Source organism: Aulonocara sp. 'chitande type north' Nkhata Bay, linkage group LG20 (genome assembly GCF_057382095.1).
Source record: "Aulonocara sp. 'chitande type north' Nkhata Bay isolate Kocher_YH1m ecotype deep benthic linkage group LG20, A_spYH_male_GT1.1, whole genome shotgun sequence".
In the NCBI taxonomy this organism is placed as follows: Eukaryota; Metazoa; Chordata; class Actinopteri; order Cichliformes; family Cichlidae; genus Aulonocara; species Aulonocara sp. 'chitande type north' Nkhata Bay.
In genome coordinates, this window is record NC_141363.1 from 36,247,163 (window position 1) to 36,272,073 (window position 24,911).

Below are 24,911 nucleotides of genomic sequence, written 5' to 3' on the forward strand. Positions count from 1 at the left end.
AATAGTCACAAATTTCAGGGTCTACTGAGGCAACTATTACCACTCTTGTAAATCCTATATGAGTAGAATACAAAAATCTAAATCACTGTATCATATGTGTGATTACTGGATTATAATCTTTGCATAATACTCATACTCATAATACTTACATTCTATAGGTAACGTCATCTATAGTATTACAGCCTAACATCTTAGTAGAGTTTTATTTCGTTAAGTAATAAAAGAAATAATGTGATAAAAGCTCTAAAATGAATGGTCTGAAATACAAAAATCAGTGTTTTTATTTAAGCTGTAGTTCAGAAAAGGAAAGTACCCGTAAATAGTAATACTGGAAGTATAATTACATTAAAATCTTTTCTTAATGTGGACAATGTGATTCAAATTTATTTCATTATCTGCTTGGTTGTTTTTAAAAAATTAGTTTTCAGTTAAGGTATCAAGTGATAAAGCTGTTGTACTCTTTAACATAATAAATACAAAGCTCATACCAGTTTGCGTCATGCTGTTTGTGTTTATTTTCCTCCTGAACACAGTTAAACACACATATGAGGACTTTATTGACATAAAGTAATGAACTGATTCATCCTCACTGATAGGAAAGCAGCGACAGGCTGAATATGAGTATTTTGTGGTTACGGGTTCTTAAAAAAATACTTCTAAACCGATAGAAAATGAGATTAAATGATTTTCTATTACTCGTGGTTAATTTTTGATCAAAAGCGATGGGATGAGAAGCAGCAGATGCGCTCCCTCCTGTCTCAGCAGCCCTCCGTCTCCGTGAATGATGCGGGGATGGTGCAGAGTTTGATTCCTCTCTTGGCATTCACCGCGTGCCTTAATTGTATGGCTAATAAATCAAGGTCCGCCGTGAACACGAGGAGCGGCAACCCTGGCTCCCTTATCGAGGAAAGTTGGAGCTTCTGACCGTCACAGACAGAAAAAACACACAAATAACCCGACAGGCCTGAGCGCCATCACTCTGCATCGCCGTTTACATGTCTTGAAAATATGACCTGAATTTCACACCAACCATCAACATAAATTAAAACACATCACACAATGCGCGCCTTCGTCTTCTTTCCCTCCTGCGCGACCGTGAATTATCAGTCCATCGTCCCCGGCGCGTCTTCATTCCGTGACACAGCACCTGTCCTGTTTTATTCTCAGTGATGGATGTGTGGAGGTGAAGCAGGCCAGACAATGCCGTCCACAGTCCGAGGCGGGCGGGCAAGCCCACTGGTGATGCTCAGCCAGGCTTTGAGTCAGAGGAAATAAAAACCTGCGTCAGCCCTCCGGACTCCGAGGTTTAAGTATCTGACAGATATTTTCGGTTTTCTGGATATTTCACATTTCTCTACAGCAAAAACCGCCCCCGTCCTGATTTGCGTGCGTCTTTCATATCCCGGTGTTCACAGCTGAAGCAGTAACGTCATGACGTGGATCCGCTATGAGACGCAAAGTGTTTGACCCCATTAAAGCGTCTACAGAGCGTGTTAATAAAATATATGGACCCGATGCCGAGCGGTACTGCAATGTTTTCATTTCTGTGGGCAGGAAAAGATCCGCATGCGCTGACCAGGGTGCTGAAAGCGGACCCGCTGGGAGTCAGTTAACCGCACAGGAGCCTCTATACAGCTTCATCCCCTAAATATATTCAATCTAATAGTTTATAAAGTTGTATTTTCTTCGCTGTAACCGCATTAAAATCACAGAAGAAGCTGCTCCTTGAGGACAACCATTCACACATCCTATAGACAAATGCAACATTTCTAATTATGCAAATAATGGAAAATATCACGACTGTGATAAATAACGAAAATGCATAAATTACAAAAATGAAAACATAAAATATGCCGTTTCGCAGCATTTGTGCAACACATGAGGAACAACGGCTATCAGTGACTCAACAATGTGCATTTTTAAGGGTCTGATTCCCTTTCAGGATACAGACCGACAGATAGAACTGTCCATCATATCTATGAAACCTGAAATGGAAGAGAAATTAAAAAGCGCAACAATGGTCCAGTTCCGATGAAGCTGAAATATATAAACTCACCGCAGAGGGCGCCTGAACACGCCGGGTGAGATCCATTCACAGATACGTCACTAAACAAGAAACAGAATAATGTGCAGCTCATTCATCAGCAACAAGAATTATTGATTTTCATATTTGCGTCACCAACGATCTTTTGCCTTATTTTCTTTCTTCTTTATTGACATACAGTACTTAAATGTATTAGATCACCACCCAGTGTAAGGTTTATGCCAGAGCTGCCTTAAATTAACAGTATTGGTAATTAACAAAATCATTTTTATATTTTTGCAATGGTCGGTACAAAAACAATAGTTATATGATATTATATTGTTATATTTATTGTGGTTATCCGTGGATTTTCAGATTTACAGTGCTGATTTATAGCTGAAAATGATAAAGTGCATAGCTGTTATGATCAAGATGCCAAATTACAGTTATTTACATGCATTCATGAACAATTAAAAATAACTTTAGTTCTTGAATGTTATGCTTTATTAATTCCTGACCTCCAGAAGTCCAGAGTGCCCGCTCAAATTTAAGCATAAAAAGGTAAATTTACTTTGCTATTGAATGTTAAGGTAACTTTCTGAACCAAAAACACTCTGTTTCAGACAGGTTTTGTTCTACTGGCTCTCTATGATGTCACAGAGAGCAATTATCTCAGACACAAGATGTGAAAACATGTTCCACACACCTGCTGTTTTGAACTCATGTTTGTGTGGGACAGCCAATCAGAAGAGAGCTGACTTTAAAGCGGGAGGACCAATACAACTGCTGCCTTAATGTGTTGTGGCCCTTACGATATCAATCAGAGGACGCCCTATGAGCACTTGGGAACAGTGAGAAGGAAAGACTCCCTTTAAACAGGAAGAATAAAATAAAAAGACATGTATGCCCCTTTATTTATTAAATTTATATTTTTATTTATGGAACAAAAAAAATAATTTTTTTTCTTCACGATAGAAGTGGACTTTTGTAGTGCACTTTTCCCAATTTAAGCCTGACACATTAAAAAAGTAGTTTTTATGTTACTTTTTTTACAAGACTAAAAGTTCCTATACAAGCCATATACAAGCCTATGCTTTCAAAAAAGTACTGCAACATTTTTACAAACCAAATGACACATTATTAAAATCAGCTGAATACACATTCCTAATATTGTAAACCAATGGTGAAAGTAAAAAGCCACTATTATGTTTTAAATAAAACCAAATTTAAATAGAAACTAAAGGAAAAACACCCACAAAACAAAACACCTTTTTGTAGATGTTAAATATCAACAACTGCACAGATCAAGTATAAACATTTAAAACACTTTTACGACCCAAACTTTACAGCACCATTGAAAACACCTGAATAAAGATGTTTATAATGTCATTATAAATACATATAAAAGAGTTGTTTTATTAATCCTGCTAAAGTTTAACATTAGGTCTTCAGTGCTGGTTAAAACTAAAGTATGCAACATTTAAACAAAACAAAACAAAGGAATTACAGATAACCTGAAACTCCTCCTATAAGCTCCTCCCACTAGACAAGACCCTGATCCTGAACCCTGATCTTCCAGGTAAAAGTCCTTCACCTGATGCATACTCTACCTGTTTTTATATACACTTTTTTGTTACCTGTTCTGAAAAGATCTGTGATTGGCCGAAGTCTCCCATCACATATTACATTTTCTATTAAACCCTGAAAGCAGCCCAGGAGTCCAGCTGCCTCTCAGAAAAGTTTAAATAACCTGACAGGTTATTGTGACAAATTATGACCTCTATACCCTCTTGATGCTCTACTTTCTAATACACTAAATCTGCTGCTTAATAATATAATATAATATATTATTTGGTAAGAGTGGCTAAAATTATTTTGTCAAATAGACAAAGTTTTCGACTCATATGCACACAAAATGGGGGGGGGGGGGAACTGCACGATAACTAAGGACATGTGCTCACCATTCAAAGGCTGCACTGCAACTATCCAAAAGTAGAACTTTAAACATGGCCAAACATACATACAGATAAACATTTTTGTGCGATGTATTGTGTATTACCTGATTCATCAATAAATAAATAAATAAATAAATAAATAAATAAAGACTAACATGTTCTGAAAAACGTAATTATCATAAATTACTCTGGGTCATATCTCAATAATCCTGGAATACTCCACTAGGTCCACACGGCGAGCACCTCCAAAGATGAGGAAGACACCGAGACCCGTGGCATTTACTAAAGTGATGAGGGCAAAGACCACGGACCATGACTGTGTGACTTCAATCAGGTATCCTGATAAAGACACCAGCACCACCCCTGTGCAAAACAGAAAGATATCAGCCATCAGATATCACCCCCTGTGCTCAGCAATGTACACTTCTACAGTAAAGGTCAGACTTTGGCTACATACCCACAAAAGAGCCCATCATATTCATAAAACCTGAAGCAGGAAAGAAAATTTTATTAGACATTGAAAAAGCCAGACACTGGGCCAGCTTGAAGAACCTAAAAACCACAGAAACTCACCAAACAGGGCGCCTGCACACGATGGTGTCAGATCCTGTACATTCACAGAAACACCACTAAAACAGAAAAATAAGAAGCAGACGAATTTGAAGGAATTTTAACAAAGATTTACAGCAGGAGCAAACACATCAGCTACTGTTTAAAAACAAACTATTGTGATTTTTTGGTTTTTGCTTCTTATCCAGTATGATAGGATTTACCACATCTGTTGCTTAGAGGGAACTAATGTTAAAAAATAAAAACTAATCTCACAAGTATTGTTTTTAAGCAATCATCTATAGTTGAACTTACTGAACAAATTAGATTTGTGGGGGGTTTACTTGAGTCTTTTGTGTTATTTCAATGAAATACTGTGTTTTGATAGGTTAACTATGGCTTTTCATTGACTTCTCTTGACATAACTTTTACAAATTCATTCTAAGCACTAAAACCCAACATGAAACTAAACAATAAAAACTAACAAATACAACCTGGTACATTATCTGGTTTTTGTGTGTCACAAAGCTTTGCTGTCAAGCACCAATATTTTTAAATAAGACACCAGCGAGATGCAGTGTTGTTCTGAGTCACATGGTAATAAATGTGGGCACTGTAGTTTATTTTGAGTCACTGTCACGCTGTTGCACCAAATGTGCCTTGCTACTGAAAACAGAAATACATTTTGAATTTTCAGGACCATTTGCCGAAGACCTACAACCCAGCTGACTCACAGAGCCACAAATCTATTTTTTTTCTTTCTTTACTGACACTCTGCATATACAGCATGGCCCACATAAGATTCAGTGTCTAAAGCTGGTAATGGGCTTTGGGCTGTGTATTAAAAGGTGTTTCTACTGAGGGCAATTAAATATGCTGTGTTAACTGTTGAGTGTGAAGAAAGTGTTGTCATGACTCATCTTTTAACCAATTTTAGCACTGAAAATAAATGACTTTCTCTGAATATTTTTTACCCTTTCTAACAAATGTCTCTCCACTCTTTGGCAAGAAGCCACTGCAGTAATGGTGACTTGTTTACTTCTGATACTCTCGTAGATTCATATAAGAAGTTACAATAATCCAAGCATGATTATTGTAACTTCTTTCTCAACACAGCACATAAGTCCTGGTTGATGGTTTGGATTAACAGGAGTCATTTTCCACACAGAGTCTACTGACCATATTATAACCTATTCTCATCTAGCGTCAAAAGCAGCACTGAGGTCAAGGAGAATGAGGATGGTGAGAAAGCCAGGATCTGATGTGAGAATGAGGTCATCAAATGTAAAAAGTGCCTGAGAAACCTATTAGTAGCTGGTCTGAGTATTTAGTATAAATCGGACATTTTTACCCGCTGGTGAAGGTGGTGAGACCCACAGCAGCACAAATGTAAATCACAGCTGCAGGAAATGTGACAACTCCAGAGAGAGGTAAAATAAACATACTTGATACTCCCATGGCAAAAAACTGAGGATCAGACAGAGAGACATACAGGTGAGTATTTAAAGGCACAGTCCACAGGCTAAAGATGAACAAAAGTGACAGCCGGGTGAGCAAATTTCTAATGGTTTGATTATGTCAATACTTAATGCAATGCACATGTTCATAGCTGTACTTCAAGATGGTCAGAATAATAAAACTGTGCACATAAAGAACAAGCGTTTGAATTTTTTTTGTAGTTTTTACACAAGTTTACACTTACAGAGCAGATAATGCAGCAGTAATCTAGAGCACTGGCATATAAACAGTTCTATGAAAGCTGCCAGGCTTGTAAATACATGTTTAAAACAGACTGCATAAATTCCCAAAGAACACTTCAGTAACTAGTCAGGACAAATCTCTCACCGCACACACGCTTTTATCAGTTCAAACAACAGCTACGCTCTCACACTTACCTGCATTATCTTTCTCACAGATGCTACACCATATCCTACAGATACCAAACCAGAACATTTCATACATCTTTAATAAAACATATTCTAACTGCAACATAACAAACATCACAGTAGAAGAGCGACCTTTTTTTGATACCTCGGTTAATGAGGAAATCTGAAACGTATCCTCCAACGAGTGCTGATGGGATTGCAGTTAGCCATGGAACAACATTATAGACCCATCCCTGCAGGAACAGACAGCTTCAGAGGGTTGTCATGTAGGTCCAGGAAACAGTGCACCATGCTTATTAGCTAAGTAGCAGTAATGGTGGAAATACCGTGGCATGAGGAAATGATTCTTTGAAGTATGTTGGCAGCCATGATAACAGTGTGTAGGATGTGCTGCACATACACATGTGAGCAAACACCATGGCCCTTAGAGAGAGAAGAAGATAGCGACCAGAGAGAGAGCAGAGGAGAGAGATGCGGTGAGGCTGGGAGACTCACACAAATATGAGGTGGTAATTATGAAAAAATAAAAGACTTTATAAGCTGTACCAGACAGGCGGCTTCTTAAAAAGGCTCAGCCAGGGTATTCTTGACAGACTCCACTCTGAGTTCTTCTTTGTTTCCATCACCTTTGGGGTAAGTTCACCTAAAACATACACTGAGCATGAGCTTAAACTACCATCTTCCATTACATTTGAGATTGATAGAGATATAAATATATCAGTAAATAAAACTAGCAAAAACGCTTTAAAACACATCGGTCTTCAGCACCTGTGTTTCATAACAAGTGCTGAAGACTGATTTCCATAAACTGGCTAACTTGCAGAAATATTTATTTTCAGTGTTTCACTACTAGACCTTCATCAGGCAAATTTTTATGACAAAAAGAAGCAGTGTTATTAAGGAAATGGCTGGAATCTTACAGCCAATCACCTTCCGCACCATAATAAATAGAAGAATGAATGCAGTGTAGTGTGTCTATTACAGGACTGTCACAGAGGGGCGTAAAACTATTCATGGTTTCTTTCACAGCTACAGCCAAATTAGATTCAGCTGTTAACCTAACATTAATGTCGACTGTTAGAGGAAGCACAGGCACAGCGAGTTCATGCAAACCCGACACAGAGGGGCCTCACGTGCAACTGCACCTAATATCTCTCTTCAACACAATATTTAAATGTTTGGGACAAAGACATAGCAGGCGTTTCTTCAAATTCTGTTTGTAGCTTTCAGTAATTTTGGAAGATTTTAAAGTATTTTTAAACACAAGAACTGAAGAAAAGTAGCTCGAGCTCTTTAAAAACAAGGTTACATTTATAAAGGAACTTGCAGGGATGTATCATTGATCTGCATAAGTGCATATAAACATAAAGGCCCATCAAATCAAACATATCAAATCAGACAGTTTGTGGAACTTCTAGATTAAAAAAAATCTCCTAGGGATCACCAGGAGACAAATATATGTCAATCCAAAAAAAGGATCCCTATCATAGAGACGCCAGATTAAAAGTCCCAAAGTCATTACACTTAAAGTCATTAGACATGAATTTATACATAAACTTTTATGCCAGTGAACTCAGGAAATGAGCAGCTGCCACAAACAGCTTCTCCATGCACCACTTTAGCATTTGGGCAACTGATTCCTATCATGATGTTTTTGAATCTACTCCTAATCTTCTGTTTTTAATATGAGCTTTGATTTTATTTTCTAATTTTCCACTTGTAATTACTCATTGGAATGTTTTTCAGTGAACAGACTTGCTAACAGACCTAGGGTGAGATTCAGACACTTCCTGAAGTACATCCAAGAAACCGGAGCAAACCACTCTGTGTGGATGATGGGCAGCTTTCAGAGGCAAGTGCCGTTTCAGGGAATACATTCAACCAGCCAGGTACAACATAAAATCTGGGATGGAACTGTGACACCAAAACTGCTTTTGTTTTCTTTAAAAAGTGATTGAAAATTATAAATAAATAAATGAAAAAATTTGAACTATCTGTCAAAGAAAAACAGTATATTAAGCCTCTTTGTTATTTAAGAATACATGATTCACTGCTGTACCTTTTAGTAAACACTGCCAAACAATGAGAGCCCAGAGTCCGGACAGGAAACCGATACTGTAGAACATGCTTTCCCAGCCATAGCGGTCGAGCATCAGGGTCCCCAACCCACCAGCTAACAATGTTCTGAAAGAGAAACAGAGATCAAGACAAAAGCATGCCATCAGAGATAAATGTATATTCATATGTCAGCTGTTATGTGTGTAAAACATACCCAAGATGTGTACCGCTTTGCAATGTGCTCATTAAAAACCCTCTCTCCCCTTCCACAACACGCTGTGAGCACAGGCTGGCCAAAGATGGGAAAAAAACACCTGTGAGAAATTACAAGACACTTTAAATTCACAGAGTATTCACCAATCAGCTACAACATTAAAAGCACATGACCACTGGGCGTTTCCCCTCTGAGGTGAATTCTGGTGTTTGGCATAGGGTGGTCAGGATCCTTTATATCCAGGATTAGTGTTGATAGCATGCGGCACATATCAACATACAGGAAATGAAGAAAAACTCTGGTGTTATAGTGGTGAGGGCCACAAGCCAAAACATGTCAGTCAAACAATAAAGTAGTGTAAGTGTGGGAGTATTAACCTCTCCAGACTTTGTCCTCTTCCTCTTGGACTGGAAGCTGGTGAAGTTGCACCCACAGTTGTGCACACAAAAGTTCACTACATTTACAGTCAGAAAAAGGACTGCTGTCGTTTCAGATCTATTATACATGTATGCTAGCCAAAAAAAGACACCTGCAGAACCCTGCAGAACTCGGGGGAGGAACTTGTGAGCCTGAGCTACCCCATCTACAATATGTTTAATAAACCTGGAGAACTGAAGGTTTTATTTGAAGGACTAGTTCAGCTTGTGGTCAGATATGGCTGCGCTTACTTTTGGAAAACTTATGCTAAACATTATGAATCACATTCCCCGAGTGGTAGCATGAAATCTGTACCAGGAACCAGCTTCCTTAAACTAGAGCAAGCTCAACATGCATCTGTCATTGTAACGGGTCATAGCCACGCAATTACTAAAAACAAAACAAAGCAAGCAAAAGAAAAAACACCATGTTGAACTTGTGTGATTTTACTCTGCCTGACAAAACCAGTATGTTGGCATGGCTACACTTGAAGGTTAATGGCATTAAAATGGCACAACACTCAGCTGGATATGTTTTGTACTTTTTGAAAGTGAAACCAGCAACAAGTCAAAAATTCTGTTTGAAAATCTGCCTGCTCGCACTTCTGACTGGGAACACTCACTTCCTAACATTTATGCTTGTTGCCTAGCAACTGCTCTCAGTCAAGAGAACAAACAAACCACAAATTCCCATTTTTATACTTTGGTTTTGAGCAGCTAACAAACTGGATAAAACAACTTAATTGCTGCAGCTTTTCGCTACTTGGAGTTGTTTTCATCACACTATTTATGCTGCTCATCTCAACAGACCAGTCACAGAGTTGTGATTTCATAGTTGCAGCTTGGAAAAACAAGACTAAAGTGTGGCTCATTTTATAATATAATATTTAAAGATACGATTGTTTTATCCTTTTGTCCACCACAAAGAGCTTTAACCCATGGGACTGAGTTCTGTGTGTCAGAGGAAACCAGAAGTATAAATGTGGAATTAAGCTGTGACCTCGGTAAACACTTTCTTGATTGCTTAATGGGTTTGATCACTGGATTTAGGCAAAACAGGATAAAAGATTGGGTCTGTTTTGCTAATTATGGTCAAAAAAGATTCTGCAGAGCATGCTCACTGAACTCTAACATGCGACGTCTTCTCTTTTATTGTTAGAGCCACAGCTCGCTCACCAAGTTTGGGTTCATAACACCAAGATGGTAAAAACACTCAGCTCGACGATGCATGACTAACTTTTGACTCATAGGTAGCCTGCTCAACCAGGTGACCTGTAGCAGTGTGCCCATTTCTGAAAGCTTTTCTTCTTTTTTGTTGGAAACTTTTGACATCACAGTAACATGATTGGTCATTTCCCATGATGGCCCAGGACTACCATTGATTACAAAGTTATGATAACATCACCAGCTATGGGTTATCAGATCCACCGTCCACCAACTGACTGTTTCCAGTCTCTCTCACTACTTTGTATTTACTGAACAGGCATCAGAGTGTTTTTGTCTTATTCAATGTTCAGCATGAGACTGAAGATGGGCAACAAGCTTGGACTGCAGTAATCTCCAGTGAGTGTTCTCTTCAATGCAGTGATTTGCTGGAAAGCATTAAGAGGGACTAGGAAAGACTGGTTAGGACAATGGGCTCTGCAGTTATGGCATGCAGCTTAAGCCCTTGCATCAGTGGTTGAAAAAAAGAACTAAATAGACAGCTGTCTGTCATGAGCTTGCTCAGTAAGAGACTCCTGTGGCTGTCTTGTACTACTTTGAGATCGAGGAAGTCTTTTGTCTGCTGGGCTGTCCAACTCTTCAGTGCACCACAGAAGGGGAGACAGATCAAGACACTGACTTTTCAGCCTAACTATCTGCAAAGCAGCGTAAAACTCTTAACCCTGGCTCGATTTTTTCTCTGTACACATGCAAATTTACACTTTTTTAGTTTAGTTTAATTCAGTTGCCTGTGTGAAAAAGACAAACTGGACTTCTTCTGTCACCAAAGAGGCTTCTTTAATAAATCCCTGGTAGGGGCCGACCCCTTTGGAGGTGGTCCTGAGGGTTGGGTCATTAACCCACTATTGATCATGTGATTTACACGAGCCAGTGCGTGAAAAAAAGGCATGGGTCATTATCATCACCAGGGGCAACTATGTTTTGGCTACCCACAATCCATGCTTGAGATTGTTTCTTCCACTCGCACCTTGGTGACCCCAACAGCTCACAGGATGGTGGGGTGGGACAATGTCTCACCGAGGTTTCATCCGGTGACAGTAATGATCCACACCGTTTTTCACACTTTGGCCCCCGTCACGGGTTTATTACCTGCCAGTTTTTGGAATTGACATTTTTGCACAGACAAGTTTTTAATAAATGTGTTGTTTTATATTGTATTGCTTTGCACCGTTATGTATATTTTTTGTGTTTTAATGTAAAGTGCTTTGGGATTTTGATCTGTATAAATGAATTGTACATTCTTACTAGAACATAATCACTGGTAGAATACTAACCTTGTGATATTCCCATGAGAAACCTGGCCACAGTCATGAGAGCCAGGGTGTGAGAGCCAAGATGGGCCAGCAGAGGAGTGCCAGCTGTGATCAGAGCCCATGATGATGCAGAGAAGAACAGGACACGCTCTCCTCCCACTCTAATAAACAACAATCATTCACAGAGCAACATCCTGAAACTCAAAATCTAACTTCACAGTAAACAGACCTGGAAGGTTATTTGCTCATTAAGCGAAGTCATGTGTGCTTTAACGCATCACATCCTTACCTGTCACTCGCGTGTCCTCCCAGGATCTGTGTGAGACAGTAACCCCAGAAGAATCCACCCAAAACCACCCCGGAATCAATTTTACTCCAATGAAACGTAGCAGCCATTGAGACGGCGCAGACAGGCATGGCCATCCGCGCACAATAGAGGAAGCAGGTGCCCATAAACAGCATCACGATCCATTTTCGAGCCAGGGATCTGTAAGGCAAACAGCTCTTGCTTATATAGTCAGATTTTGCAGTAAACTGCTTCCAGCGAACTGGGTGAGCGAAAACCAGTCTAGTGATGTCAGCAGCACTAAACAAAGAGTCTATAGCCACTGTGTGCACCTGCACTTGGACAAATGCAAATGCTCATACTGGCAAGTAAATATCCTCACAGAGATGGTGTTTGACGTGCTGGTGTGATAATGTTGGTTTAGTGCTTTAACGTGCTAATATTTGTTAATTAGTACTAAACACAAAACACTCCAGAGGCTCATGGACATCTCAATATTTTTGCAAGTAAAGCAAAGACAAAAGTCATTACATCTCAGGTGCAGCATAATTCTTTATACAGGGCTTCACAGCAGTCTGTGCAATAATCAAGAAGTTTAAATAATATATTTAAAAACACTGATGTCAATTTGTTGGTGCTACATCTAGTTGGTAGATGCTGAGAAACTCCACTTCTAAGTGAAAAATTTCACTTGTCGGTGATAAAATTAAGCTGATGTCTTTAGCAAAATGTAATCTCAGTTCATCTGGGAGTTGCTGAGACATTTGAGCCTGGACAAAGCCAGATGAACATGTAAAAACACACCAAACTAAATAACATACCTAAAAAAGATAAAGAACTACCAGTACCTTTGTTTTCACTACTACTGTGTATCATATCGGTCTTTACATTTCTAGTGAATAGTTACAGTACACATATAATTTCTTTTGTCACTTAGTATCCAGTTGCCATTGTTCTTATAAAAAACAAACAAAAAAAGGCATTGTGAGTTAAGACAGCCATTTAGTGTATCAAATGAGTACATGTTTCAAGTGAGCTCTCAGTAATACCCTGACAGACTACAATCTAGTCATTAGCTGTTTTCTTAGTCAAATCTTTTGCCGTCTCACCTTGGCCATAGGTTTCGGTCTCCCGACTCCTCTTCTTTACATTCATCAGGCTCACAAATCTTAGGATCCAATAAAGAACCATTAGAGTCCTTCTTGTCGGCTCCTGATGTGTGTTTGTCAGCCATTCAGAGAACGCTGCCGTATCTGTTATCTCTGCAGCCTTTCCGCAATAAAGAAGCGTCATTTAGCTGAACCTCATAGCCTCAGGCAGATGAGCCTAACAGGTCAAACTTGTTTGAAGAAAACTCAAATGCACCTGGTTGTGATTTGCAGTGCAGACAGCAGAGGTCTCTGGTGGTTTTAGTGGATACAACATTTGCATGTTTCCCCTATAAAGGGCAGATGAATTTCGATATGAATTTTAAATCAAAATCCAGGTAATTTAAAATCTTCAATGAACTTTTATCTGATTAAATTAACTTTAATTATTGCATCTTTTTATAATTTACATACATGTACACTCTAAACTCAGAAAATGGCAAAACAACCAGTTTATGGTTCACAAAAGTTTATTTTAATAATTGCAAATCTGAGCTTAGAAATGTGGAATAATAAAAGGGATGTGAGCTTTCTGGGTCAAAGCCAGTTTCTATAAAGACAACACAACCTTAAAAGAAATTAAGGATGGACAACTAGCAGCAAGTTTGTTTCTTTTTATAAAAATAAACAAACCAAACAAAAATAAACACGCACAAGTACTTTCCCCCCCATTTGGAAAAAAAAAAAAAAAGGGACACTTACATGCAGGTAAAGTGAAAGTACCAATGGCTTTGAAAAGTGGAAAAATGATAGCACTCTTCAAAATACCTGTTTAGGGACCAAAAGTATCAGCTTTGGGTCATTTTAAGTTACTAAAACAAAGCCACTGACTAAAGGAAACTGCTCCCGTCTGAATTAATTTCATACGCGAGGGGGTTGAACTAGACAGTAGCCATAACTGACAGCTCCATCATCCAGATACAGGAGCCCTTTCTCTCAATCCTGCATGATCATCATGCAGGATTGGCTGAACTTAACCAGAACGTTAAACCTGTGCAGCAGGAAAAACCATTTGGAGCATGTTGGAGGCAGTGCACACTGTAGATATCAGAAAAGGCCTCAACTCAGTAAGAAACCAACTCCATTTGGACTCCCTTCACCTTCTCAAACACTTAAATAATGAATTTACAAGGCATCCCATAGACACAAGGTACAATCAAACTTCACGGCGTAAAAAGCATGTGGCTGATTTTAAAGCTGACAAAAAAAAGAGGCAAACGAAAATGAGAGTAAATAAAATCATAAATATTACATTGTTAAAATTAGATAAAGTGTAGATTTCCATTTATTTGAAAAATAGTCACTTTTTCTCATTTCACCAGTCTCAAGAGTCTCAATCCCCCCCTCCCTCCCCGTTCTATGCACAGTACCAACAGTGCTCATTCACACCATCAACTTTTCCTGGCAAAGTAAAGTCTGGTGGGGAAAATGTTCACGATAAATAATACTACCATCGTAGCTTAAAAAGACAAAATATAAAACAGCAATTTAAATTTTGTTGTCTCTGAGAGCTACCTAAAAATCCAGGTTCTGTACTGAAACTAAATAATTTCTGCCACTTTGCAAATACAGCAATTTACAGTTTGCACAATGAGTTAAGTCTTACCTCTCATGAATGAAACATGAAAAAAAAGAAACACTGTAGCATTTGTTTTTACATATATGTTACCTGGTTGTCACACAGTCACTGACTGATCATAAATTAAGGGGAAGTGGAAAGTGGTGGTTCTTGTCTGTTGTGTTCACTTGGGGTCCTCGATGGTGCCTGTGCTAAGGTCAGTCATTTTGGGGTATTTCACCTTCTTCTGGTCCAGCTCATTTTGAGCCCACAGCAGCAACTTCAGCAGTTTGGCCAGTTTGGGTGTCGACTCCCTGTTTTCATAGTCCAGCACAGCCTGGTTCACCTCACTCCACACCTGTGCACCGAGATAGTCAAATTGAAATAAACAAATTTTTATTGCTGGCATTCACTGCGCTCTTAATGTTTATATTCAGCTTCACATGACTCCACAAAACAGGAATTAAAACACTCTGAGACAGCATACCTGGCAACCCTAACCATATTTTGAAGAAAGTCAGGACTATTTTTTAAGTTAATAATTTTTTTTATATCTGCCATTTAGAATTTTTTTTTGTTCCCTGTATGCCAAGACGTGGGAAAAGCTGATTTATTAATAAGCATCATGTCATTGCCAGGATGACTGACACATTTATTAGTGACTTTCTTAAAGTGTGCATTACCAAAAATGTCATCATGTGATGAAATGGACAACTTCTAAAATACAGTTTCTTAAATTATTGACTGCCTTGCTCCTGTCAAAAGCACCCTGGAGAAACAGCTAAAAGGTAAAGATGGCAAAAAGAATCTCCAGGAGATCTGAGAGAAAATACAGACAAAAGACAATTACAAATTAATTTTGTAATCTATAAAAATGCCCTTTACTGCTACACCAATGAAACCAAATCAGCCAGACAACCCTTCACATCCCAACTGATCAACAATAGCCAGTCTAATTCTGCTTTTTCATTTTAATGCATTGATAAACTATTTAATCCCCAAAACCATACCAACTGAATTTGTTTCAACAAATAAATGTGATGAATTTGCATCTTTCTACAAGAAAAGGTAACATCTCAGCCTTTCAAAGTAATTTATCTAGGATGGACTAGGGCTGGGCCATATCATACCGTTCACGGTAATACCGGTATAATGTTGGGCAACAATAAGAAAATGAAATATCGCAATAGAATATGGGTAAAACGCGCATGCGCAGTGCCTTTGTTTTTATACGCACATGGCGGAAAAAGCATGGCGGCGACGGAGAATGAGAAGAGCGAAAGCGGATCGTTGAATGAAACGGATGAACCAGAATTGGTTTGTAAAAATGCTGCAACTTCAGTGGTGTGGAACTGGCTTAGCTTTCGTCCATCAGATACACAACAAAGCACTATTTTTGCTAAAGCATGCTAGCAAAAATGTTATTACCGTGTTATTACCGTGTTTTTTTGGAAAATACGGCACACTTAAAAATCAATCCTTTGTTTTCTGAAAATGGACAGTGCTCCTTATAATCCCGTATGCCTTGTGTATGAATTCTGGTTGTGTTTACTGACCTTGAAATGATTTTATGTGGTACACGGCGCTCGAAAATCTGTCAAATGTTTTAGTACGACTTTGCTAAGCTATGAACCCGCACCGCTTGATGGATTGTCGGAGCATTACGGCTATCGTAGGCAAGAGCCTCGCGGAGTGATACGTACTGTGCTTCAACATAATATTACCATATTGTGTGTGTATAACCTCTTTTTAAGTTTTGTGGATATTCTACATGGTTATGCTGAGGATATGTCGGCCAATTTCCACTGGAAATGCCTTTTGGTTAAACTGTCAGCAAGGAATTTGCATTTGTACTGTTAAATTTTTATATAACTTTAATGCACACAAAAAACAGCTGCTTGTTTAAGTAAAAATACATTGATGGGTTGTTGTTGTTGTTTTTTTGCACTAATAAAGTTGTGGAGTTGTAAAGTATTTTGTCTAGTGTTAATTATATCGTCAGTTATATCGTTATCGCAAATTTTCAAATGTATATCGTGATAAATATTTTTGGTCATATCGCCCTGCTCTAGGATGGACTCACTTTCTGATCAAATTGCTGCCACAAGATCAATGTCCACTTTGTCACCTGTAAATTCTAAAGATCTGGAAGAAGTTATTTAAGAGTTAAAGCCTTGCACCTCTTTACTTGACCCCATCCCCATCAAACTATTCAAATCTGTGTCTCACCATTTAGAAATAATTTAGGAAATATTATTAATTGCTTAAATGTACTGTAATCCCACCATGACCATAGAAATGACTTCTATCCACTGGTAATTAATAATTATAATAACCTATTTCTATGTTTCATTTCTCAGCAAAGTATTTGAGGAGTTGCTCAAGAGTCAATCTTTTGTTTATTACCACCTCCCACTTGGTACTGTCATAAAGAATAATAATATAACCTGTCATTCTTATGCAGATGAAACACAGCTGTGATTATCTAACCTCTGTTCAAAAAATAATAATGTGATGGCATTAACTGTTGGATGTCTCAAAACGTTTTAGAACTTAAAAGAAATAAGCCAGGAAGCTTGTTGTTCCAAAAAGTCAGAGACCAAAAATACTGTTCATATTTTCATCCATTTCTCTGAAACGCAGTGAGCAAGTCAGGAACCGTGGCATAATTTTGGACAGTGATCTCAGTTTTGATAACCACAACATTAAGGTTACCAGAATTGCCTTCTGTCACTTTAAAAATACATCTAAGGTTAGAATTTTCACATCTCAAACCAACACTGAGAAAATGTACCGTGCATTCATCTAGGTGAGATTATTGCAACACTATTTGCAGGCCTGTCTAAATCACCACTAGGACATCTTAAGCTTATCCAAAATGCAGCAGCCAGAATCCTGACAGGACAAACACTCCATTGGCTTCCAGTACAATACAGAATCACCTTTGAAATTCTTCTATTAGTTCACAAAGCTCTCAATGGTTTGGCCCCCAGTACATCTCTGACAGTGTCTCCAACCCAGTCAGACCTCTCGGGTCATCAGCTTCAGATCTTTTAACTGGTCCCAGAATCAGATCTCAGTCTACTGAGTGTGCATTCAGTTACTGCAGTCCTGTTTTTTTAATAAAAGCTGCCTGCTGACTTGAGATCAATTATATCTGTGTGTACATCTAGAAATAGATTCAAAACCTTTCTATTCACACAGGCTAACAGTTTATATGCATTTTTCTTTTCTTTCATATGGTTTTGTTCTGTTTTGCTGGTTTCATTGCCTTAAGGGATTGTAAACCTACAGTTATTAAATTTCTTTAATTTATGTGTTAAGCCCAATGAGTTTCAAGTGATGAAATGTGCTATATAAATAAAATGATCATCATCTGGCTGCTGGATCTCTTATTCCAATTTCAGATCCACAAGAGTCTACAATACTGGATGCATGCAACATAAATGTCAAATAGATGGCCAGCTTTACAGTCAGACTAAAGCCTGCCCACCTTTTGCCGCTGCATCATGTTGAGCAGATCTCCAAAGGGTGACTCTTCTGGGTTGTCAAATGCCAAAAGGGCTAGCGTTCGCTCCATCTCTGTCAGACACTCTCGGCTCTCCTCCCCCTGCTCTGCCAGCTGTGTCTGAGCAAACTCCAGCGCTGACTCAGTTTCTCTTAGCCTGATTAACTCAATCAAATGTTGCTGCTGCAAGAGGGGAAACGAAGCAGTGAGTGTTGACGTTCAGGCTTTGTCTTGTCAAACTTTATCTAATATCACAATAACTTCCTTTTCCTGTGGGAGGAGAAAAAGAACATAATCTCATCACAGGCAATGGCAGGATAGGTTATTAGAGAAAATGCACTGCAAAGCAGAGCAGACCTACATCAGATGTCTTACTGTTATTTCCAACGTTAAAATTAGAGCCCTGCACAGCTTTTCGGAAACGCACCTGCAGATGAAAATACAGGTATCGATTGGTGTCGAGCAGCTCCGGGTGTAAGCTGTTAATGAGTGCAATAGCTTCCTGAATCTGGCCCTTCAGGATCATCTCTCTAATCTTTATCCTTTCATCCAAAGAATCCAGGTCCACACTCGGCTCGATACCAGACTCCATCCGGAACTTCTCTGCTGCCTCTTTGAAGCCCTCTTAAATCAAACACAGACAGACACAAAGAGATAAACAAGACTTTACAATTTGTAAATTCAACTTACAGGTTGTATCTTCAATCTATGCCTCACCTGTCACCAGGTAATTCATAATGAGCCGATTCATATCCGCCCTCTGTATGTGAACGTTGTTTAATTTGTCCATCCACTCTTCTTTTGTGATGTCCTCTGGCTTTTCGGCATAACTCATCATTGGATCCTGAAAAGTATTAAAAAAAAAAAAAAAAAAAAAAACACAAACAAATACTGTAAACGTGAGCAAGACTGACACAGCTTGGTCACAGTTTGTACCTACACGAAGATCGACGGGACAACCGTGCAAATAAGACCAATATTACAAAATGAACACGCACAGAAATCAAACACGCAACGGGTTAAAAAGTAAAATTAATAACACAACATTTCTGATGCCTAAATTGGTTTTACACGACTGAAAATCTTGCTAAAACATAACGGGAAAATTCTCCGAGGCTTTCAAAACAAACCCATTTCCTCCTGAGCAACAGCCCTGACCATTTAGCAGACAGCGAGCGTTTTCATGGCTTACCGTGCAAACACAAGGTCCGGCGATTATGCTTTCCTGCACGCGTTAGGAATCAATAATCAATAAGCACTGCTCAGCCCTCTCAGCGCTTTAGAAGAATAAAATAAAATCATAAACAACGGACACACGTTCAGGGTTTCCGCAGCTAGCTAACTAAACCAAGCTAATGTGATAACCTCGCGATAGATGCGTCGGTCTTGCGAGCTCTTCGATTGGCGCTAGGTGTGACGTCACGGTTGCCGAGGAACAGTAACGGTGAGTGCAGTGGGAGATAGTGATGGGAATTCCAACTCTTTTTAGAGAACTGACTCTTTCGGCTCGTCTCACTAAAAAGAGTCGAGTCTTTCGACTCCCAACCGACTCTTCAGGTTGTTTTGTTGCTTTAATTTATTATCAAGAACAATATAAAGTTATGCACAAAAGGAATTACAGTGGAACCCCAACTTATGAAGACCCCATTTAACGAAAAATTCAAGTTACGAAGGCACTTAACAGCAATATTTCTGCCCGTGGTACGGCAAAATGCCTGCGTAACGAAGTAGATAAAATGCAAAAAATTTTAAAAAATAAATTAAATTCCATAATGTTATGTACATGTGCACATACGTATGTATGCATTTATACGCATGCTTTCTTCAACCTCCGCCACCTCCTCCTCCACCAAGAACTTCGTCTTCAGCCAGCATCGCCTCACTCAAAAGGTGATGGAAAAAGGTGCTTCGACTTACGAAAATTTTGACTTACGAAAGACCCTCTGGAACAAATTAATTTTGTAAGTCGGGGTTTCACTGTACTAATGTAAAAAAAAACAAAAAAAAAAAACGTGGTTATTTATATATGTTTACATGTAAATATCCGATTGCAGTTTGTAGATGCTTCGGAGTTTGTATGTGTTTTGGAGTTTGTACGTGCTTTGTCTCTAGGGGCCACCATAAATATACTTTTATTTATTCACTCCACATGAAATGTAATAAACAAATCATATAATGCAAAAAACAACATTCTTCAGAGTTTGTACGTGCTTCTGAGTTTGTACGTGCTTCTGAGTTTGTACGTGTTTTGCAGTTTGTACATGCTTCGGAGTTTGTATGTGTTTTGGAGTTTGTACATGCTTTGTCTCTATGGGCCACCGTAAATATACTTGTATTTATTCACTCCACATAAAATGTAGTAAATAAATCATATAATGCAAAAAACAACAATTTACATACAACTATTTATATTTCAACTTTTAACTGTTAAATTAAATTTAACTATTAAAATTTTCAGCTTATCCTTTTAAACAAATTTAAAGTGAAACAACACAAAACACTGAAAACCACAACATAATTAAATATAAATTAAAATATACAAAACAAAAAGAAGATGCAAAAAGAAAGATCTGTCATATAGGCCTGCATGAATAAACTTCCTGAACTAAAAATTGTTGTGGATGATTACTCTACCTTTCTAATATGATGTTGTTGTCCTTGGCTCTCTTTCTCTCTCTTTCCCTCCACACTGTTCCTGTGCTACTGCAAGTATAACTACCGCCCCTCCCCCCTCTGCTCAGCGCTCGCGAGGAGCGAAGCGGAAAAAAAGTGCGAGAGAGAGAGAGGGTGAGAGAAAGAAAGAAAAAACACAGCTCCCAATAAGGAGTTGGATCGCATCGTTCACTTCAAAGAGTCGGCTCTAAGAGCCATTTCGTTCGCGACCGACACATTACTAGTGGAAGAACCAACCGGAACTACTGATTAAATTAAAAGTCGGACAGCATTTTCTTATTTAATGCGCCCATAGGTTCAGTTTGAAATTATACAAACATTTAGAGGAACAATACAGGCAAAAATAAAGAAAAGATGGACAGATACATGTCATAATATAAAAATATTAACTTGTGAAATCAAGCCCCTACCTCATTTTTAATCAACTGAGAATTTAGCAATAGTAAACTGCTAGTAAATTGTGGACTTTATTAATATTTATTAAAATACTAATATGTACTAATATAATAAAATTCTGTTATGACAAGAAACTATAGGAACAAAAATTTTAAAAAGAATATGTGTTCTGTGTGTCCCGTTCTGTGTGACTGGTATGGGAAATGCAGTTTATTTCATGTGTCTGTATCTGACTTTGGGTCAATTGCTGTTGTTTTAAATGTTATAGCTGTCTTTACTTGACTATATATGACATTTAACTGAGTACAGCCTAAACACAGAGTACTGTTCCTCTTCTTGGAATGAAAAACAGCTTCTAACACTTCTTCTTTAAATACCGGAGCTCCTCTCTGTCTAAACATTTGTGTGTTCCCTCCCCTTTGGACCTGCACTTTAGAGATGGGCGTAACCAAAATGTGGTGACGTGTATTGCGCAAACACGATTCTTACATTCAGTGGTCAGAGCAGTTTAAGTTCTCAGGAAACGAAACTCACACAGGCACAGATGCTGAGAGGTAAAATGGCACAGAAAGGAGTTCAGCTGCACCCAGAAAGCTTCTCTTGTTCAATCTGTTTGGATATACTAAAGGATCCGGTCACAATTCCCTGTGGACACAGCTACTGCATGGACTGCATTAAAACCCACTGGGATGAAGAGAAGAAGAGAATCTGCAGCTGCCCTCAGTGTAGGCAGGCCTTCACACCGAGACCTCTCCTGGTGAAAAGCACAATGTTAGCAGAGTTAGTGGAGGAGCTGAAGAAGACCGCACTCCAAGCTGCTTCTGTTTATCAGGGCTGTGCTGGTCCTGAAGACGTAGCCTGCGATCTCTGCACAGGAAGAAAACTAAAAGCTGTGAAGTCCTGTTTGGTGTGCCTGGTCTCTTACTGTGAGCAGCACCTTCAGCCTCATTATGATGTGGCTCTTTTAAAGAAACACAAACTGGCAGACCCCTTCAAGAGGCTCCAGGAGAACATCTGCCCTCTTCACAGTGAGGTGATGAAAATTTTCTGCCGTACTGATCAGCAGAGTATCTGTTATGTCTGCTCTTTAGATGAACATAAAGGCCATGAAACGGTTTCAGCTGTAGCAGAAAGGTCTGAGAGGCAAAGAGCGCTCGAGGTGAGTCGACTGCAAATCCAGCAAAGAATCCAGCACCGAGAGAAAGAAGTGAATGTGCTTGAGCTGGAGGTCAGGGCAATGAGTTTCTCCGCCGATAAAGCGGTAGAGGACAGTGAGAAGATGTTCACTGAGCTGATTCGTCTCATCCAGAAAAGGAGCTCTGATGTAAAGCGGCAGATCAGATCCCAGCAAGAAACTGAAGTGAGTCGAGTCAAAGAGCTTCAGGAGAAGCTGGAGCAGGAGATCGCTGAGTTGAAGAAGAAAGATGCTGAGCTGAAGCAGCTCATAGACACAGAGGATCACAATCTGTTTCTGCACAACCATCCTTTACTGTCACCACTCAGACAGCCTACAGACTCATCTAGCATCAATATCCGTCCTCTGAGGTACTTTGAGGATGTGAAAGCAGCTGTGTCAGAAACCAGAGAGAAGCTACAGGATATCCTGAGTGAGACATGGTCAAACTTCTCACTCATAGTCACTCAAGTGGATGTTTTACTGTCAGTTCCAAAACCAGAGCCAACGACCAGAGCTGGATTCTTAAACTATTCACGTGCAATCACCTTGGATCCAAAAACAGCAAACAAATGGCTGCTCTTATCAGAGGGGAACAGAAAGGCAACATTAATGAACCAACAGCAGTCTTATTCTAATCATCCACATCGATTCACTGCATGGTCTCAGGTTCTGAGCAGAGAGAGTCTGACTGGACGGTGTTACTGGGAAGTGGAGTGGATAGGGATAGGATCTCACATTGCAGTCGCCTACAAAAATATTGTCAGAGCAGGGTGGGGGGATGAATGTAAATTTGGACGCAATGAGAAAAGTTGGGCTTTGAGTTGTCACAAAAAAGCATATGAATTTTGGCACAACAACAGCCACACTTCCACCTCAGGTCCTCACTTCTCCAAAATAGGAGTGTACCTGGATCACAGTGCAGGCATCCTGTCCTTCTACAGTGTATCTGAAACTATGACCCTTCTCCACAGAGTCCACACTACGTTCAGTCAGCCGCTCTATGCTGGATTTTGGCTTTTCTCAGGTGTCAAAACCACTAAATTCTGCAAACTCAAGTAGAGAGGAATCTTTCATTTGTAGTGGCTTTAAAGTTGTATTTCACCATTACTTTCACACTTCATAAAGATCAGCTTTCAATCAAACATACACGCTCTTGTATGCAATTAGCTATTATGCTATATGGAAGGTTGTTTCTGCCACTGAAAAACAACATCCATAAAATAAAACCTTGGGTTATGTATACTTCCTCAGTGGCAGAAACAACCTCCCATAGGCTGCTGCTCTGCATGATTATTTTTATTTACAAAACTATTTCTGCACATGACATTGTAAACTGCTTTACATATTTGCCAAAAAATTCTTTCACTTTTGCCTTGAAAATAAAAAGCACAGTGTTATATGAGAGCAACACATTTACAAGAGTATAAACACAAATGTTAAGTGAAACACAAAATCCAAACTGTAACTGAGATGTTTGTTGCATTTTTCATTTTTGAATTTGTCTCCACATATGTTGCATTTCTTAATTTTTTTTCACTCCTGTATAAATGTTGTCTTTGTCGCCCTCTTAATGTACAGTTCACTTAAAACCAAACATAGCCTTTGTGTTTTGTTTCTCCAACATTAGTTTGACATTAATGGTAGAGTTTCCTCTATGATCTTTCAGTGCTTACACTACACTGTACATGTCTACTTTAGAGACATTTCTGAGACTGACCTGCTTGAGAACATTTTAGCCATGGATGCAAAAGCACATGGACTGTGCTACAGTTTCCTTTTTCATATGATGGACTGAACACAGGAGGTATCTGCTTTTGACTATGCAGAGATGAATCTGATCCCATTTCTACCTGTGTCTACTGTTTTATGATTTCACTGAAGTTTGCTCAACTTTAATTGTCAGGATATATGTTTACTCCAGCTCTCATGATGCAAAGGAATGAAACAGACTTATCAAATGTGCTTCGATTAGGTGCACAATGTGAAGTTCATCATTTTTCTTACAAATAAACATGTAATGACAAACGTGAACAGCTGTGCTTATTTGGGAGACACAGAATGTTTTGTAAACAACTTTATTTTGTATAAAACAATATTGAAGTCATGTCTTGACCCTGTGCAGTGTGTGGACGCTGTGCACACAATCGCCTCATTCACTGCAGTAAACACGCACGCTAGTTCACATGACTGACTCTGTCTCCATGGTTACATTATATTGTATATTATTAAACAGATTCCAAAGATACCGCCAAAGCCCTCTGCAGCTGTAACACTTTCACTCTTTGTAAATTATTTCATATTTTTGACAGTTATGAAGAAAGGACATGTTTTTTAAGGTCATACACTAGGCGGTTGCTATGGTGGTTGCTGTGGGCTAGGGTGGACGGCGCGTTCAATTCCTCATGTTAGCCGTCTGCCTTTGGAGGGCTGCGTTCCATTTCAAAGTGGCGACTGTCTGCTGTAACTCGAATTCAAACCCAACTTTGGTCTTTAAGAAAAGGCCTTTCATAGCCATTCACAACACACACACAAAAGCACTTTGCCTCACCATGGTAATGCAGCTTTACTAAAACCTGATATCTGATAT

The 24,911-nt window shown here is 39.0% G+C and overlaps 3 protein-coding genes across 4 annotated transcripts; 1 reads left to right on the top strand and 2 right to left on the bottom strand.

Moving 5' to 3' along the window:
• Positions 1 to 2,939: 2,939 nt before the first annotated feature.
• Positions 2,940 to 13,464, bottom strand: LOC147306176 (voltage-gated purine nucleotide uniporter SLC17A9-like). Of its 2 annotated transcripts, XM_086277342.1 has the most exons (14): positions 13,230 to 13,464; positions 12,974 to 13,133; positions 11,868 to 12,065; positions 11,600 to 11,739; positions 8,686 to 8,785; positions 8,473 to 8,597; positions 6,960 to 7,056; positions 6,740 to 6,836; positions 6,559 to 6,646; positions 6,423 to 6,457; positions 5,879 to 5,994; positions 4,552 to 4,607; positions 4,436 to 4,465; positions 2,940 to 4,341 (listed from the first exon to the last, which is right to left on the bottom strand). In XM_086277342.1, exons 2-14 carry the CDS (start codon positions 13,096 to 13,098, stop codon positions 4,172 to 4,174), a joined length of 1,377 nt encoding a protein of 458 aa, XP_086133468.1. In that variant the 5' UTR covers positions 13,099 to 13,133; positions 13,230 to 13,464; the 3' UTR covers positions 2,940 to 4,171. The 2 variants fall into 2 exon arrangements, with proteins under 2 accessions (XP_086133468.1, XP_086133469.1); XM_086277343.1 differs by lacking the exon at positions 6,423 to 6,457 and having other exon boundaries at positions 12,974 to 13,464.
• A 147-nt stretch (positions 13,465 to 13,611) lies between these two features.
• On the bottom strand, positions 13,612 to 19,497 carry LOC147306177 (glucose-induced degradation protein 8-B homolog). Its single transcript, XM_086277344.1, has 5 exons — positions 19,271 to 19,497; positions 18,796 to 18,922; positions 18,506 to 18,702; positions 18,064 to 18,261; positions 13,612 to 14,928 (listed from the first exon to the last, which is right to left on the bottom strand). Exons 2-5 carry the CDS (start codon positions 18,914 to 18,916, stop codon positions 14,755 to 14,757), a joined length of 690 nt encoding a protein of 229 aa, XP_086133470.1. The 5' UTR covers positions 18,917 to 18,922; positions 19,271 to 19,497; the 3' UTR covers positions 13,612 to 14,754.
• A 2,141-nt stretch (positions 19,498 to 21,638) lies between these two features.
• Positions 21,639 to 24,355, top strand: LOC147306178 (tripartite motif-containing protein 16-like). Its single transcript, XM_086278449.1, has one exon. It carries the CDS (start codon positions 21,692 to 21,694, stop codon positions 23,381 to 23,383), a length of 1,692 nt encoding a protein of 563 aa, XP_086134575.1. The 5' UTR covers positions 21,639 to 21,691; the 3' UTR covers positions 23,384 to 24,355.
• Positions 24,356 to 24,911: the final 556 nt, after the last annotated feature.

What these genes read in the sequence shown, in the direction of transcription:
- LOC147306178 (XM_086278449.1), top strand. Translation starts at nt 21,692, where the DNA reads ATGCTGAGAGGTAAAATGGCACAGAAAGGAGTTCAGCTGCACCCAGAA.
- LOC147306176 (XM_086277342.1), bottom strand. Translation starts at nt 13,098, where the DNA reads ATGGCTGACAAACACACATCAGGAGCCGACAAGAAGGACTCTAATGGT. An exon ending in GACCGAAACCTATGGCCAAG is followed by an intron (nt 12,066 to 12,973) that starts GTGAGACGGCAA and finishes TTTGCCTTACAG; the next exon opens with ATCCCTGGCTCGAAAATGGA. An exon ending in TTTAAGAAGCCGCCTGTCTG is followed by an intron (nt 6,837 to 6,959) that starts GTACAGCTTATA and finishes TCTCTCTCTAAG; the next exon opens with GGCCATGGTGTTTGCTCACA.
- LOC147306177 (XM_086277344.1), bottom strand. Translation starts at nt 18,916, where the DNA reads ATGATGAGTTATGCCGAAAAGCCAGAGGACATCACAAAAGAAGAGTGG. An exon ending in TATGAATTACCTGGTGACAG is followed by an intron (nt 18,703 to 18,795) that starts GTGAGGCATAGA and finishes GTTTGATTTAAG; the next exon opens with AGGGCTTCAAAGAGGCAGCA. An exon ending in ACCTGTATTTTCATCTGCAG is followed by an intron (nt 18,262 to 18,505) that starts GTGCGTTTCCGA and finishes CCCCTCTTGCAG; the next exon opens with CAGCAACATTTGATTGAGTT.